Here is a 17,303-nt window from a genome sequence, read left to right on the forward strand (position 1 = left end):
TGACTGGAGGCTCGGTGCATGCCAGGAAGTATGGCATGTTTTGGGGCAAATGCAAAGAATCATCATCCTCTGTGCTGCCTTCCTGGAGCCCATGGCCTGGTAAGTCCTTTTGAAAAGGATAAAGTGCTGCCCGAATTCAGAGATTATGATCAACTGCAATGGCCAGCATTGTTTTCACCTGTCTCCACGTGGGCACCATTCTCTGCTGCTCTGACTAGAAGCTCCAGTGGCAAGTGTCAGTGTCCCCTCTTTCCTCTGTACGCCTACCTCCCCCCATCCCAGGCTCCCAGTTCAAGAGTTCAGAGTCCACACTCTGTGGTGCCTCAGTACCTGGCATTGAAGGCCTGTCTTCAGGCTGCCACTACATTGCATGAAGAAGGTCCATTTCTCCTGGTGGCCCTTCAGCTCCTGGCTTCTGCTAGAGCCGAGAGGAAAACACCAGGAGGACAAATGCTCTGACACCCGATCGCTGCAGAGAGAGAACCAGCTTTGCACCAGCATCTCCTGAGGTCTTGGAAAATGTCAGAGTACCAGATGCATCTGCATTGCGAGATGCCTACCCCCGAATGAAGTCCTCCTGTCAGTGGGAAGGAGTCCGCTCCCACATTCAGCCCTCAGCTGCACCCCCATTCCTCTCTCTCTCTGCAAAGCAGGGCAGAAGACATTACTTTCACAATTCCCAATTTCTACATTCTAGAACACAGATGAATTCTCTTCCAGGGATGTGCCCAAGTAACTTGTGTTTAAATAAACAGGGATCACTATGGCATCGTTCCTTTCTTTACTGTCTCCCTCCCCTCTCTAGGATGCAAGCTCTCCTAGCCAGAAACTATGGTGTTCGCTATAGTTTCTGGTATCTAGAACAGCACCTGCCACGTCACATGTGGTCAATAAATATTTGGTGGATTAACTGGCAGCGGGGGTGGGGGGTGGGGGAGAGGGTAGGAGGAAGGATGCACATATTCCGAAATCCTTCTCTCCTGCAAGAGGAACAACTGTAGCCCCAACCTGGAATCAGAAGGCCAGAAAAAGTGTGGTTACCATGGCAACCACAGCTCCAAAATTCAAAACACCCTTCAAAACTGCCACAGGTCTTTGGTGGGAAAAGGGTTAGTTACTCCTCTTTGCAGACGGTACCTGGGCTCTGGGTCGACCATTGCTTCTGACCTGTTCTCACTTTCTGGAGCCTCTTTTTGGGAAAGGTCAACCACCTCCACCTACAGATGCCAAGTTAAACGCCCTGAATAGAGACCATCCTTAGAAGAACAGCAGTCTCGGGGCACCTGGGTGGCTCAGTTGGTTAAGCGACTGCCTTTGGCTCAGGTCATGATCCTGGAGTCCCAGGATCGATGCCCACATTGGGCTTCCTGCTCAGCAGGGAGTCTGCTTTTCCCTCTGACCCTCCCTCCTCTCATGCCCTCTCTCTCTCTCTCAGATAAATTAAAAAAAAAAAAGAAGAAGAACAGCAGTCTCTGATCTCTGGGCACTGACAGTCTGATGGAAGACACAGATAGCACAAAGAAATAAAAACATGAAAGAAACCAACAGGCTCAAAGCAAACAAGCCATTACGTAATCATCCAGATTTACATAAATGGGATATGGGGGGGTAATTATTCAGCTTCAAGAGAACTTCTTGCAGGGCGCCTGGGTGGCTCAGTCGTTAAGCGTCTGCCTTCGGCTCAGGTCACGATCCCGGGGTCCTGGGATCAAGCCTGGTGTATTTATTGACCACATGTGACGTGGGCTCCCTGCTCCACGGGAAGCCTGCTTCTCCCTCTCCCACTACCCCCACCCTTGTGTTCCCTCTTTCCCTGTGTCTCTCTCTGTCAAATAAATAAATAAATAAAATCTTTAAAAAAAAAAAAAGGACATCTTGCTTTACAAAATGATTTACACTAGAATTCCATGAAAATCAAGTTTCTGTACAGTCCTTCATTCGATTATTTACTCCTTCCCTAAATACCTATGTACTGAGCTCCTACGATGTTCCACGCAAAGAGCTCAGCAAGCACTGAATAAAATAAATGCTGAATAAAATAAACTCTGCCCTCACAGCTTATGATCCTGTAAAGGATGCAATGTGACCAGATAATCGCAATTTAGGAACATAATCATAAACTAGGACATGTAATAAATACCAGAGTCTGGGGACGCCTGGGCGGTTCAGTCAATTAAGCATCTGCCTTCGGCTCAGGTCATGATCCCAGGGTCCTGGGATAGAGTCCCACGTTGGGCTACCTGCTCAGCGGGGACCCTGCCTCTCCCTCTCCCTCTGTCTGCCACTCCCCCTGCTTGTGCTCTCTGGCAAATAAACAAAATCTTAAAATAAAATAAAATAAAAAATAAACACCAGAGTCTGGAAATACTTCCTGGAGGAAAGACCCAAAGGAGAAGAAAAGAAGGGCAGCATGGCAAGGTGGGCCGGTGTTACCAAAGGGGAATTCCAGCTGAAGGAACAGTGTTTGTGGAGACCAGGAAACAAGAGAAAGCGCCCCACTCAAGGCACGGAGGGGCCACTATGGCTGGAGGCACGGGACTGGGAGCAGAAGCAGGAGGGGAGCAGAAGTGAGGTCGTGAAGACCACTCTGGCTGCAGCCAAGAATGAAAGGACAGGGCTTCTCGGAGACAGGGAGACCAGCGAGGAGGAAACTTGAGGAACACACACGGGAGAGATGGTGGCCTGGAGAGGAGCAACGGTGATGGAGTCAGGAAGACGGGCTTGAAGAACACCCTCTCAGAGGAGGGAAGCCTCATGAAGCTGACCGGTCCCCATCCCCAACACAAGGAACTGAGGGAGAGGAACTGGGCTGGAGGGCAGAAGGACCAGTTCAAGGACACCGACGCGGAGTTTTGAAGAATATCCCCATGAAATGTCCATTAGTCACTCTTAGGTCTGAGACTACGGCTCAGGAAAGAGAGGAGGTCTGAGGTATGTGAGAGTCATCACCATAGAGAAATAATTAAAGCCACTCAAGTGGATGAAACAAGCGTAGATTTAGGAGGAGGAGGTGCAGAGGGAGGGCAAAGGGAAAAGGAGAGGGAAAAATAAGAAACCTGGAGTCAGAACCTTAAGCAGACAGACACTGAAGAGACAGACAGACAAGAGCAGCCCATGAATTGTAAAAGCTCATTTTCAGCACCTATTGGTAGATAGGAAAAGCGACATCTCATAATTGATCAAAGAAGTAACCACTGTTCCAGCTTGTGCTAACCAGAGGGGCAAACTCAGAGGCCTCACAGACCACCAAAAAAATCTCACTTTTACTAACTAATAATAACATTAGCGTAACTCTTCAGACGCGTCTACTTAAACTGTCTTACAAGAGGAAGAAGAAATGTGTACTCTCCACTTTACAGAGGAGAAAGACGCCCAGATGTGGAGAGATGGAGTCACCCGTCCAGGACCACACAGGGAGAAAATGAGCTGAACCCCAGCCAACAGCCTAGCTGCCTCGGATGATCCCCCGGACTGGTGCTAGGACATTGGTCCTCCGAAAGACCATCCACAGACGAGGCCTACGGGAGCTTCCTGAGTTTGCTGATGAAGACAGGCTCCATTCCATGCAGAATGGGCTCCCCAGACACGGGGTGGGCTGAACGCCGAGCTGACGTGCAGGGTACCTGTAGTCCAGAGCCATCTCTGCTGCTGACCAACTTCACGGCCTTGGACGTCTGTTTGTTCCGAGCTGAAATGACCCCACAAATCCCAGCCACCACGAAGACTAGATTCTCCGGACAGTGGCAGAGCCAGAACTATAGGGACTAACAGGTGGCAGCTGAGTATAGACAAGTAAGACAACACTGTGGTGCCATTTAGGTCCTAGGACCCTCCTCCCCTGTCCCTTCCAGCCAACTTTTTCCTCAGACCTATTCTTTTTTTTTTTTAAATGCTGTAGTCTGACTTCCATATTCTCCTGAAATTATCTTTTTCACGTTGCTCTCCACACAGGCCAGGAGCTCCTCAATGGAAGGGCCGTTTGCGTCCAGCCCTGTATCCCAAGCACCAGCACAGCCCTGTAAGTGTCCCCAAAATGTTTCAACTGTGAGAATCAGCTCTCCTGAGTTCTCTGATTTTCCACCCTAATCTCTCTAACTACAAAGAAAAAGGATGTCGGGCGCCTGGGTGGCTCAGTCGGTTAAGCGACTGCCTTCGGCTCAGGTCATGATCCTGGAGACCCGAGATCGAGTCCCGCATCAGGATCCCTGCTCAGCAGGGAGTCTGCTTCTCCCTCTGACCCTCCCCCCTCTCATGTGCTCTTTCTCTCTCATTCTCTCTCTCAAATAAATAAATAAATAAAATCTTTAAAAAAAAAAAAAAAGGCTGTCAACTCACAGAAGCATTTAAGGAAGCAACCCAAGCACGGAGAAGGCATTTGAGAGAGAGGAATCTTTCGGGGTCCCTCAGAACTTTCCGAATGGGCGGGCCACTCTCTACTCTGGTCTTCCGACACGTGTGGCCGCCAATCCTCCCAATAAGTCCACAGGGCCCCACGGCACCTGTGACATCCAAGTAATCACTAGCACAAACCGAGGGCTTCCCTCAGGATCTGCAAGCCACAGCACACGTTACTACTAAGAATAAGTCTCTGAAGGAATGTTCTCAAAGGATGACCCATCTCTCGTCCTCACTGAAGACAAAACTAGAGAAAATGTGTTTGAACCTTACCACGGGGGATTTCAGTCAGATCTGAGGAAGAACTTTCTCAGTAGCGGGCCTTGAAACATAGAAAGAAGGAATCAAGAGAGGTGGTGCAATCCTCTTTTCTGAGGTCTTTTTTAAATTTTTTTATGAGGTCTTCACCTGTCAGGAAGATGTGGTTCATCACAAAGATAGAGAAAACACATGTTGCCCCCCAGGCTAAGGGCAAACTGCTCCCTGGAAAAGTGCCACCCTGTTCAGAATAACCTTTATTCCTGCTATTCCATCCAACCCTGAGAAGCAAACAAAAGGTCAGGAAGAGCTTGGAGTGTAATGACCCAGCTGGAAGGCAAACACTTGCCGGATCAGGGCAGATGGCTCTGTGGAGTCAGACTGGCACTAACACATAGGTTCGGGAATGGGAACCACAAGGACGAGGCTAAGTGGCATCTTTGTTGAGTGGGTTCTTCCCCGCACTTTGGAGAAGCATCTCATCCTCATGGCTCCTCCAAAAACAGTGCTGTAGAAATTCTTCCCCCCTCCCCCCTTATTTCACAGACTCACCTGTCCTCCCCTGTCCTCAACGTAAGGACTTACGTTCTACCCCACCTTCTACAGGGACAAAGTAACGGAAGAGCCGATGAAACAAAATGTCTATTGCTTAAAAAGGAAACCTGGATGATGGGGGCCTCAGTTGGCTGGGCGTCTGCCTTCAGCTCAGGTCATGATCTCGGGGTCCTGGGATCGAGCCCCGCATCGGGCTCCCTGCTCAGCGGGAAGCCTGCTTCTCCCTCTCTCACTCCCCCTGCCCGTGTGCTCTATGTCAAACAAACAAATAAATAAATAATATTTTTAAAATAAATAAAAAATAAAAAGGAAACCCGAATGAGAAAACATAGTGGGTGATAATACACCAAACATGCGGCCAATGCCATAGTGAAATGATGAGCTTTATCCTTCTCTTCCCTACGACCCCAAATTTTACATTAACTAGCTATTTTATTACACACACAATATCTACTGGCTTTTGGGATGTAAGAATTTCTTTTAAGAAGCTGGAAGACCCTTGCAGAGCCTCAAAAATGTGTCACCAAACCAACCGTCCACTCTTTCTGTATTTTCCTAACCGTTGAGTCAAATGATGCAAGGGTTACCATACTCCCCTTTCCCCCTCCGGGCCTCCTGGGCAAATTCTTTTTCCATAGTTGTGAAAGAAAGGGGAAAAACCAAGTGGGTTGTTGGTTTGGGGTTTTTTTTCTTTTTCTTTTTTCCCCCTCACTCAGCCCCCTCACTTCCTGACTGAATTTGCTAACCAAGAGGCAGCAAGACTAAAACCCTCTGTGGTCAGACCGAGTAGGTAAGAGGCAGCAGGCTGAGAAGACGCATTACTGCAGCGACGTGCTGACACCAGGAGATCTCACGAAGCACCAAGAAGCTCGGGAGAAGTGACATTTAGAAACCGGCCCAGACTTGAGGTCGGAGGCCAGGGTTCCCGGCCATAACCCAGATCTGCCAGCGCGATGCGCCTATCGCCTTGTTTCCTTATCTCATCGACAAATCGGGGTTGAACAACCAGAATCTCAACACGGAGTGTGTACGAAGGATGCAGAACAAAGGACTTCACACCATCGGACCAAAAAACAATGTATCGGGGGCTCCAGTGGAGGGGCAGCGGATTTCCTTATCCCTCCCCTCCTCCACCACTGATCTTAGCTGAGCCACGGCCACGTCTCGCTGATGATTCTGAACAGTATTATCGGAATTGAAAATCCAGACACATAGCGTCTGGGAAACAGAGGAGAGTATTTGACACCAGGACTATTTTTAGAAGGTGGCACGTGGCTGTGCACAGCGACCGGGGGCGGGGCGGTGGGGGGGGTGGAGCCAGCCGCTGCCTGAAATCTCTTTGTTGCAGCTCGAACCATCTCCGTCCTGCCCACGTTTGATTTTCAGTTTTGCATCCTGTATGGAAGCTTTGCCATCTGCTCTACGAGCAGGAAGATGCCTCAGGCGCCGAAATCACAGAACAAGAGCTGACAGACCCCCCCCAACCCCCACCCCCACGAGATGTGTAAAAGCTGTATCTTCCTTCACACCAGACACAACAGCCCTTTGGCACATCACCACACCAATGCGGGCTACGGAGGCAAGAACCCAAGAGGGCAAAAGCTCCAGAAAAAGCCCTCGGGCTATAGAAAGCTCCTGTACACACCGCAACCCAGCAACCGCCCTGGGCTCTCAGGCCAGCTTGGTTGGGTGTCTAAACACCTGCTCCAGGGCCCAGTGGCTCGCGCACGGAGGTCAGGAAATTCCCCACTGGCAGCTTAGCCATTCAGACGCCTTAATGGAAAATAGCGTTACCCTAGAAGCAATTATCAGTGACCAGGCTAGCAACTGGTGGATGGAGAGGACTCGTGAGAAACCTCACCGGGCAGAATCATCACTTGCTAATCTGCCCCAGGATCATCCGTGGCTCCTGCCTGATGCGTAACTGGCGCCCCCTGAGTGCGTAACCACCATGGAAACTCTTAAAATAACCAACTCCCACAGAGGAGCCTGGCCAGTGTGAATCAGTCCATGGGCCTCCACCTCGACCTCCTCAGTTTCCACGAACGGTTAGAATTTGAAAACCACATCTCCAGCCAAACGCTAGCCGAGCAGTTTTCCCAGGCGGGTCAGCACGGGCCCCCCACGCAGCAGTGCTCGCCCACACGCCCTACAGCTTTCTCCCCGGAGCCCTTCCCATCCTGCTGACCTCATTCCTACCTTCTCTCACACCCTTCCCCTCCACATGTATGCTTTCTCAAACATGCAAGAGCCAACGGTTTTCAGGCCCTGGAGAGATGGTACAGTGTCCTGCAGAGAGCTCAGGCTCTGGAACTGTTCAAATCTCACCCTTGCTTCTGTTTGACCAGGAGCGAGTTAATCTCTGAACTTCAGCCTTCTCAGCCGTTAACACCCACCTGGGGAGTTTCTTGTGAGGATTAAATGGGATTGTGTATTGGAGGCACTCTGCCAAAACTTGGCACCAAGTAAAACACAGTCCCCGGCCTCGAGAATTTATAGGTCAGGTAGAGGCTCTCACTAGTTTCACCTAATCCAGCACCAGTTACTTACTTAATCTGCTGACAGATCACAGGTCTCCTCTGCATTTGTTTTTGTTGTTTTATGTTAAGAAAGAATGACAGTTCTCAGGCACCTGGGGGGCTCAGTCGTTAAGCGTCTGCCTTTGGCTCAGGTCATGATCTCAGGGTCCTGGGATCGAGCCCTGCATCGGGCTCCCTGCTCGTGGGGAGTCTGCTTCTCCCTCTCCCTCTGCCCCTCCCCCTGCTTGTGTTCTCACTCTAATAAAATCTTAAAAAAAAAAAACAAAAAACAGAACGCCATTTCTCTCCCCCCACACTCCCTGTGCCTCTCATACACTGCAGGGTGTGCACAGAGGTGATGGGTAGAGTGTCTGGATGCACAACTCATCCTGCTCCCCTGGAAATGGAGCTGAAACCAGAAGCAAGACTCTCTCCGAAGGTCAGAGGAAAGGCTGAAGAATCAAGATAAATACACCAATGATACCATTACCTGCCAACCCACACACCAGCGAGGCTGGTACCACCAGATGGAGAGCCTGGCCTGCCAGGCTGGGCAGAATCAGTGAGAGGCGCCGCCTGAGGTCAGATGTGTGTTGCAGAGAGGAAACCTTGAGGCTCCAAGTTGAAAGGACTCTAAGCAGCCTGAGGATGTTACAGAAGAAGAGGGGACAGAACAGCCAAGGGGCCATGGTAGCCCAAATAATGACAATACTTGGGGGGGGCACCCTGGGGGGCAAAGAAGCAGAGATGTACTGCTGTGTCCTCTGGAAAGACAGCCTACAGGTAGTCATCCACACCTGCTCACTGGGCCCTTGTCAGCTTTCCCCTCTCCCTCCAGGGAATGAGGACAGTATGCCATCCTGCCAGACGAGGGTTCCGTCCAATTTCCGACTTTTCACCAGAATCCAGCAGGTCAGAGGGTTTTGAACAATCATCACAACCAGTTATGGCCAAGGAATTTAGGGAGACATGCAGGTACTAATTCCAAAAGCTTGCCCCATCAACTTCACTCTACCATTTTTGGGGGGAGGCTCAGAGGGCAACACGGCCAGCAAAAAAAAAAAAAAAAAAGTGCCATCTTATGTTAAATGGTAGCTAACAATTCCCAGTCAGAGGGCTGGAAGAACAGTGCGAGGCTCGGGCCCCTAACTCACCACCCAGTTCACACAGAGCAGCAAGAATCAGCTGCCTCAAATACCACTCTGCACATCTCTCCCAGATTCTAGAACCTATAGCGGCTCCCCAGTGGGCTGAATCCTCTTTGTATACAGAGCACACTGTCTGTGGGATCTCAATGCATCTTTGTTGACTGACTGATAAACTGAAATTCCAACTCTTCAGCATAAATCAAGTCGGTCAGCCCATGAGTTCACCACCCTATTTTCCACATCCCTCATCGAGGCCACTCTTGGTCATCCATTCCCATCTTCAAGCCAACACCCCCAAACTGCTTTTACCAACAAGCATCTGGTCTCTATTCAAAACTCTGCTCTCAGGGCGCCTGGGTGGCTCAGTGGGTTGAGTGGCCGACTCTTGATTTCAGGTCAGGTCACGGTCTCAGGGTCCTGGGATCAAGCCCTGCTTTGGGCTCCATGCTCAGCGGGGAGTCTACTTGGGATTCTCTGTCTCCCTCTCCCTCTACCCCCCACCCCATGCTCTCTCTCTCTCTCAAATGAACACATAAATCTTCAAGACAAAACATAACAACAACCACAAAACCCTCTGCCCTCTAAAGTAGATGTGTGGCTGCCTAGGGCCGGGGAGAGGAATAGGAGCACTGAGGGTGATACCTAAAGGGTACGGGTTTCCTTTTGGGGTCATGACAATGCTCTAAAATTGACTGTGATGAAGTTTGTGCATATTTGGGAACATACTAAAAACCACTGAATTGTATACTTTAAAAATGAGTGAATGGTATGGTACGTAAATTATATCTCAATAAAGCTGTCACGGGGAAAAAAAACCTCAGCTTTCAACTCATCTCCTCCAGGAAATTCTCCCTGACTTATGAATAAAGATAATTTCATTCCCAACAGTAGAGAAAAAAAAGAATCATTCTTCCACTCATTTTTAATTTATTCACCAACAAAACACTATTTTTTAAAAAGATTTTATTTATTTATTTGACAGAGAGAGACAAAGCGAGAGGGAACACAAGCAGGGGGAGTGGGAGAGGGAGAAGCAGGCCTCCTGCTGAGCAGGGAGCCCGACGCGGGGTTTGATCCCAGGACCCTGAGATCATGACCTGAGCCGAAGGCAGATGCTTAACGACTGAGCCACCCAGGTGCCCCAACAAACACGTACTGATCACAATAAAAGGCCAAGTACAGCGCTAGACAGTGAGGATACGAAGATGAGCCAGACAAAACTGGGTGTGAATTATTTCACTACTGAACCCGAAGGTCCTTGGTTCCCCAAACCACACTGATTTGACCCTTTCTCTGCTTCTTTCTTCCTAGGGTTAAAGGATGGGAAAAAAGGGATCTCCCGATCCTCTTTCTGTGTTTAACTTGTGCAGCTAAAATCCACAGCCCCTTGCCTTCTACTGCATCAGACTCCACTGCAGCTGGAAAGGTGCTTTTCTTGCCTGTGGAGAGGTAGATTCCGGAGGGGCAATGTGAAGAGGATGGATATCACACAGGGCCTGGTGTGCTAATCCCCCCTGGCTAAACCAGGCCAGAGCAGAGCAATGTTCCAATCCCATCAGGTGTGAGGAGTCCCAGGTGCTGCTCCAGGACACTTGAGTGTGTGAGCTCATACTCTCAAGCGTACATCCACTCCACGCAAGATACTCACAGAATACTGACAATAATCCTTCACCCTGACACAGCACTTTCATGTGTAGGAAACATTTTCACGAGTATTACTCCTGAGACACATTTCCACCTCCATGGATGGAGAAGGTGAGACACACAGAGAGGTGAACGAAGTGGGGTATCCAAGGTCCCACACCTACTAAATGACAGAACTGAAATTTAAACTGAAATCTCCTGGGGGTGCCTGGGTGGCTCAATCGGTTAAGAGTCTGCCTCTGGCTCCAGTCATGATCCCAGGGTCCTGGGATGGAGCCCCTGCATCGGGGGGGGGGGGGTCCCTGCTCAGTGGGGAGCCTGCTTCTCTCTCTCCCAGACCCTCTTCCCCACTCATGCTCTCTCACTCTCTCTTAGATAAAATCTTTAAAAATTAAAAAAATAATAATAATAAACCGAAATCTCCTGGCTTCAAGTCCAATATTCTTTTTGCTCTACTGTCCTCAAAAGCCAACTCTTTCTCAGGGTAGCTTGCTGGGCATCCACAAGCTTCTACTCACTTGATTGCTTCTTTTCTCTCCAAGGAGCCTTCCATTTCTAAGACCTACACATGATGGGGTTTTGTCTTTGCCAAGATCCAGAGAGATTCCAACAGGAGACAGTGTAACAGTGGTTAAGAGTAGAGATCTGAGTCAGACCAATTTAGGTTTGAATTCAGAGTCTGCCTTTATTCTACACATACACGTATATTCTTCTAATCCAGCAAGCCATCATTTAAAAGACCTGCCTTCATCTACACCTACAAGGTGAAAATCCTGCCTGATTTTAAGAATACTGAAGATTCCACAGCACCTTTAGACAACTCTCAAAACCAAGAAAGCCTTCCTTAATTCCAACCAAATCCACCTCCATCCTCACCCAATGCAAGACTCTTTCCCCCATATTTTGTCCTCCATATGCATGGCAAATCCCAAAACCAAAATGGGGTCTCTATTAGGGTCTCTCACATTCGAGGGGAAAGCTGACAAACTGTGATGAACTATTTTCATTCAAGATTAGCTCCTGGCTGGCTCAGGTGGTAGAGTGGGGTTGTGACTTCAAGCCCCACATTGGGCATAGAGATTACTTTAAAAAAAAAAAGAGGAGGAGGAAGAAGAAGAAGAAGATTAGTCCCCACCAAGCTTGCCCCTCTTCCCTCTACTCTGTGGAAAAGGCAGCAGGATGAGGTACCAGACAGAAAGAATTGTTATCCTCAGGTCCACAAAAAGCTCTTTAAGGATAACCATTTCCAGTCCACAGAAAAGAGATCCTGGAAAGCTTAGCATAACCCCACTGATTCTTCAGTGTCCCCTCAAAGACACAAGGTTCTCCCTACTTCTTTCTTCTTCTAAAGTTTTTTTTTATTATTATTATCTATTTATTTATTTATTTTTTAGTAATGCTCAAACCCATGACCCCAAAGAGATCAAGAGCGGCAGGCTCTTCCAAATGAGCTAGCCTGGTGCCACCACCTTGCTTCTTTTGCCTTTGTCCATATTGTTCCCCTTTCTTGATCTCATGCCCCTGACCTCATACTTTTCCTGCTGTTTTCTACCACCCGTCTGTATTTGTCACAGTTTGAGCCTCTCCCTTCCAGAAATCTTGGTCTTCCCATGGTTCCACCTCCTCCATAGGAGTGAAACTTACATGTCTTAATTGCTTGTACAAGTCTCCGCCCACTCTCCTTCTCAAAGTTGGCATCCCCTTTTCTACCCAGCCCTTCCTCCTCTCTGCCCAGGACCCCATCAACATTAGCTGGTACCAGACTGAGTTCAGGAGAACATTCAATAAATACTTGTTGAACTGAAGTGAACGAAACTGACAAACTGTGATTGTTGTGAACAGCCTGGGAGGAGGAGTCCTGGCCAATCCTTCAGCTGTCTTACACCAGGCAACAAACCTCTGTTAAGAGACAGGACCCGGGTGCCTGGGTGGCTCAGTTGGTTAAGCGACTGCCTTCGGCTCAGGTCATGATCCTGGAGTCCCGGGATCGAGTCCCGCATCGGGCTCCCTGCTCAGCGGGGAGTCAGCTTCTCCCTCTGACCCTCCTCCCTCTCCTCTGTCTCTCGTTCTCTCTCACGCAAATAAATAAAATCTTAAAAAAAAAAAATATTAAGAGACAGGACCCTAGCGTCTAAAAGTAAACGAGCAGAGTCCATGGTATCGAAGAGTCAGTGAGGATCCCTCTCCCCGCCAATCAGGCGGTGGGCTTGGCTCCAACACACCTCCTAGCCAAGGCTCTATGGAGCTGCCCTATGGTTTTCTACACTGAGCGATAGGACAAAGTGAACTTCTCCCATTACTCAGATGCCACACTAACCCGGGCAAAAAAGTAGCCGGCACAAACCAGAGTGGGGCAGAGCAGCTCTAGACGTCTGAAGACTCTTGTAGTAGGAAATGTGAATCGAGTACTCAACATGCAAACTCCAGCACGTCCTCTACACATGTGGGCTAGGAAAAGCAAGCAGGTGTGGCCAAAATAACATAAAAATTGAAATGGAATTCAGCAATATGAGCCTAAGTGGAGGCGCCCCTTAACCTCTCTCACCTTCTGTTACCTCCATGTCTTAAGTGGAAATAACAGCAGTACCTAACTCAAGAGTTTTCGCGATATGTCGTGCTCACTGTTAATGATAAGGACTCAACAGATATTAGCTGCCATGGTTTTATTATGCATTTTGCTATGAGGATGGAATGAGATGGAATGCGGCGGGAAGCCCTACGCAGGTGTGTGACACAGGAGAAAGTCGCAGGCCCCCCGGCCCCGGCTTGGGGAAGAGGGCGACACGCGTGGAAGCCGAAGTACCCCCGGCCCTCGAGCGGGGCGCAGAGGTGCCGAAGCCCACTCTGGCGAGGGCCCCCTCCTCCCCCCCGCTTTCCTTCCCGAGGTCTCGGCCAGGACGCCCCCGGGGAGGGCAGGAGAGGGGAAAGGGAAGCCGGCAGGGGGGCTGCGCAGGGACGTACCTGCTTTCACTGCACTCCTTCCGCTCCCTCACCCTGAGCCACTTGCGGAGGAGGAAGCGCTTTCGGCGCGGAGAAGCGCTGGGTGTGGAGCAGTTGGACCACGGGGTGTCCTCGTCGCTGGAAGGCGTGATCTCGATGGACGGCAGCTGCAGGAACTCCTTGCCCGGGGCCAGGACGCCGGGCAGGTCCCGGGTCAGCCCGGCCTGCAGGCTCTGCTCCTGCACGTTCTTCGTGCGGCGCGTCTTGAAGCGCCGGCGTCGGAGCGTGGGGGTCGACGAGCTGGACCAGAGCGGGCCCTCGGGCGCGCCCTGGGGCTCGGGCACCTGCAGGGCGGGCGGCTGCAGGTTCTCCAGCATGTTGGCCGCCGGCATGGGGGCCCGTGGCGGCCGCGCTCCCTCGGCGCCCTCCGCCAACCGCCTCGCTCCCCACCCCTGGCCGCGGCGCGCTCGGCCCGCTCCCGTTGGGAAACGCTCGCCGCTCGAGCGGCGCGGAGGACAAGTTCCTCTCCCGGAGCGCCGCGAGGCGGGCGGGCGCGCGCGAGGCCGCCGGGCCCGAACTTTCCGGTGCGCGCTCCCCCCGGCCGTCGGCGCCGGCCCGCCCCGCCCGCCGCCCGCCGCCGCCCGGCCGCCCTCCTGGGGCTCCCGCGGCGCGCCCGCTGGTTTTTCTTCCGCGCTCTCCCCGGCCTGCTTGCGTCTTCGCCTTAGCGGGACTCGGCGGCGCGGGGCCCCAGGGGGCGGCTCGGCAAACTCTCAGCGGCTCGCGATCGGCCGACCGGGCTGGGGAGCCGGCGTGGCGCTGCAGGGAGGCGGAGAGCGGGAGGCAAGATGGGGGGAGAGAGAAAGAGAGAGGAAGCGAGACACTGGATAAAAACAAAAAAGGAGGAGGGGAGAGCTAAGAGGGAGGGGAGGGGAGGTCATTTCTGGCCAGAAAGGGCATGCACAGGCAGCGACAGCCAGAGTAACTGTACGCGAAATCCCTCGGGGAGGAGGGACTCTACCTCCGAGTAGAGGCTGCTCCAGTCAGCCTAATGAAACAGGATCACAAACCAGACTTTCTCAAAGCAACGATTGGCCAGGCAGCGCTCATTAGTGTCACGCCCAGCTTTTTCTTTGGGGGAGGGGGGGGGAAGGAGGAATCAGGAATTCAGTCCTCACTCCCCAAGGCCACCCAAGACAGGGTTGGGGGAAAACTAGGGGGCTTTTCCGCAGAATGTCTTCTCAGAAAAGTGCTTTCTTCGAATTATTTGGGAGTGCGGGTAGGGGCACAGGAAGGCTGGGCATAGTCAGAGGGCGACAGCAAAGTTCCTGGAGGCTGCTTCCAAAATGACAAGTTGAGAAGTGACAACAGTTCTCCTGTGGAGTAAGCTGAGGACAGCAGACATGACATACCAAGGAAGGACAGACAATGGGATCTGAGAGACATAGGACACACAGGACCAGTAAGGAAAAGGGACTGATGATCCCTCTCCATCTTGAGCGACCCCGTCAATACCATAGCCCCATCCCAAGCACAAAATGAAGTTACTGGAGGGTGAGCATCCAGAAGGCAAAGCATCCAGCAAAGACTTCCTGGGAGTTATGTTCCTGGGGGATGATTCAATTCTGCTTCAACCTGCAATGGGTATGGACTGGGTCACAAAAATCTAGTATGTGCCCAGGTCATGGAACCTAGAAAGTGAATCAGCCCCAGCAGTGTCTGAAGGTATGCTGACCCACTCCCTCCCTAGATCCAAGGACCTACAGCCCTAAGAGCCTGGCCCGAGAACTGATTCACTATTGAGGCATTCTCCATTGTGACTGAGCATAAGCCAGCCCAGCTTCTAGAGCAGAGCTGTACGGTCCTTTCTCCTCCCTTCCGGCCCAGCACATACACCTCTCCACTATTTGCTTCTACAAAGTAGAGACAGCAGCTTTCAAACAGACCAGGAGGAGCACAGAAGAATGCACCGTTAAATCCACAAGTTGACTCACCTGTTCTCTGCCCCTCTCTAGGAGTCCAATTTCCAGTTAAGAGCTGATACCCCAGCTTCCCTAGCAGGGTGATGGGCACAGGAACATTTCATTAGTGTCCCAAAGCTGAGGAAAAATCACAGTCCCAAAGACTTGCAAGAACTCACAGCAAGAAAATCCATCCCTGCAGGTCAGCAGGACCTCAAGCATGACAACTGGCCATGGGTTCATCATGCCCTGGAATGACCCATGGAGGGGAGCTCAAGGTATCAATGTCCAAGAAGCCAGGAAACTGAGAGAAATCAGTTTTGTGCTGGGACAGAGATACTGTGGCCAAAAAGCCAAGGCCAGGCCCACCTGTAAATGACTCCCCGGATCATCAGCTGGTCTTATTTCTGACTCTCCACATCCGGCCACTGGCTCACTCAAAGGTGGTTTGGTATCACTCTATTTTAACTCCCGGACATGACATAGAAAGGAGAAACCCCTTCAGGTGTCAGGCCTGGCAAGGACCCGGGAATGCTGAGGGCGCTAGACAGGCAACTCCAAACTTCAGGATACCGAGTTAAGCCAAAGCGCCAGAGTTGCTCACTGCCTTGGACTTCCTCCAAGGATGCTCACTGCCTTGGACTTCCTCCAAGGACAAGGGCTTTGCAGGGGATCCGATAACTTCCCATTGCCTGCCTGTTGAGGGGCCTGCTGAAGTAAGAAGCCAAACAAAACAAAGCAAAGAAGCAAACAAAGACGTGAGGATCCACAACACAGGGCTAACCGACTTGATGGGTAATGGGGGGAGGGGGAGATCCACAAGGGGAGCAGGCCCTTCGAAGTTTATCACCAACACTCTGAATTTCAGTGGATGCCTCTTAAAAGGAATTCAAGTCACCAAGCTCGCTCTTCCCACACACTGCAGCTGCTTTTCCCACCCACAATAGGATTCTGGACCTAAAATCAAAAATCCTAGATTTCATTTAAGCCTTGGGCACCGCAGTAGTTCAGAATGATCATTTACATTTCACCTGGCCTGAGGGAAAACGTCCTCCAAACTAAATCTGAAATGGTTTCACTTGGCTGAGAAGCAGATACCCAGAGGACCTCAAGGCTCCCAACACTGTCCTTGCTGTCCAAGGCCCCCAACACTGTCCTTCCACGGGCAGACCCTTCTCCCTTCTTTCCTTCACGCCGTTACCCACTAAAAGCCTGTTCAAAACACATCTTCCCATCCCCCCACAGCTGTTTCTGTTTGATTTTTATTTACCATGGCACCATCGAGTGAGATGATAAAGGGGGAACTGCTTTGAGAAAGGAAAGCCCCTTCGACGACGAGCCATCCTTACTATTAAGACAACAAGCATGTTGGGGATAGAACCAGTTTCTCCTCCCTTAGATTCTCTTCAGTATCCTGTGTGTTTTTGTTGTATAGTAACCTTTACACTTTTGTAAAGGACTTTCATACATGATATTTTATCTTCCCAGCGACCTAGGAGTGAGGTAGAACTTTATCCAAGGTCATAGATAAAAACAAACAAACAAACAAAAATGGTCAAAGGCAAAGGCAGAACTTGAACCCAGGTCTTCTGAAGCCCTTTAGAGGCCACGGGAATCTCACCAGATGTATCAGCTCTGGAAAGCCGCAGGTCCCTTGTGGCACCTGAATTCTACCAGCCCTCGCTTCAGCTGGGAATATCCCGAAGCTATATGCAGCTACTCGATCCCGTCAGTCATTTTACAAGTGGGGAAAGGGAAGCACAAAATCTTAAAAACAATTTCCCAAAGCATCTGGTGGCAAGGGGTCAGGACCAGGGTTTCCACTGGGGACTTCAGAATCTCAGTCCCCGTCTCCCCCTCCCCCGCTCTGTCCTGCATTTGGCTCC

General features: G+C 50.8%; 1 protein-coding gene across 1 annotated transcript in view; it reads right to left on the bottom strand.

The window, feature by feature from the left end:
- GRAMD1B (GRAM domain containing 1B) overlaps positions 1-14,640 on the bottom strand; it is a 169,878-nt gene extending 155,238 nt beyond the window's left edge. Inside the window, exon 1 of the mRNA XM_045894811.3 lies at positions 13,481-14,640. Within this exon, the coding sequence (XP_045750767.2) occupies positions 13,481-13,851 (371 nt within the window). The 5' untranslated portion in view covers positions 13,852-14,640. The remainder of the gene's footprint in view (positions 1-13,480) is intronic.
- Between the last annotated feature and the right edge of the window lie 2,663 nt (positions 14,641-17,303).

This window comes from Mirounga angustirostris, unplaced genomic scaffold (genome assembly GCF_029215605.1).
Source record: "Mirounga angustirostris isolate CCGP_5_RB_7025 unplaced genomic scaffold, mMirAng1.0.hap1 SCAF_13, whole genome shotgun sequence".
Classification (NCBI taxonomy): Eukaryota; Metazoa; Chordata; class Mammalia; order Carnivora; family Phocidae; genus Mirounga; species Mirounga angustirostris.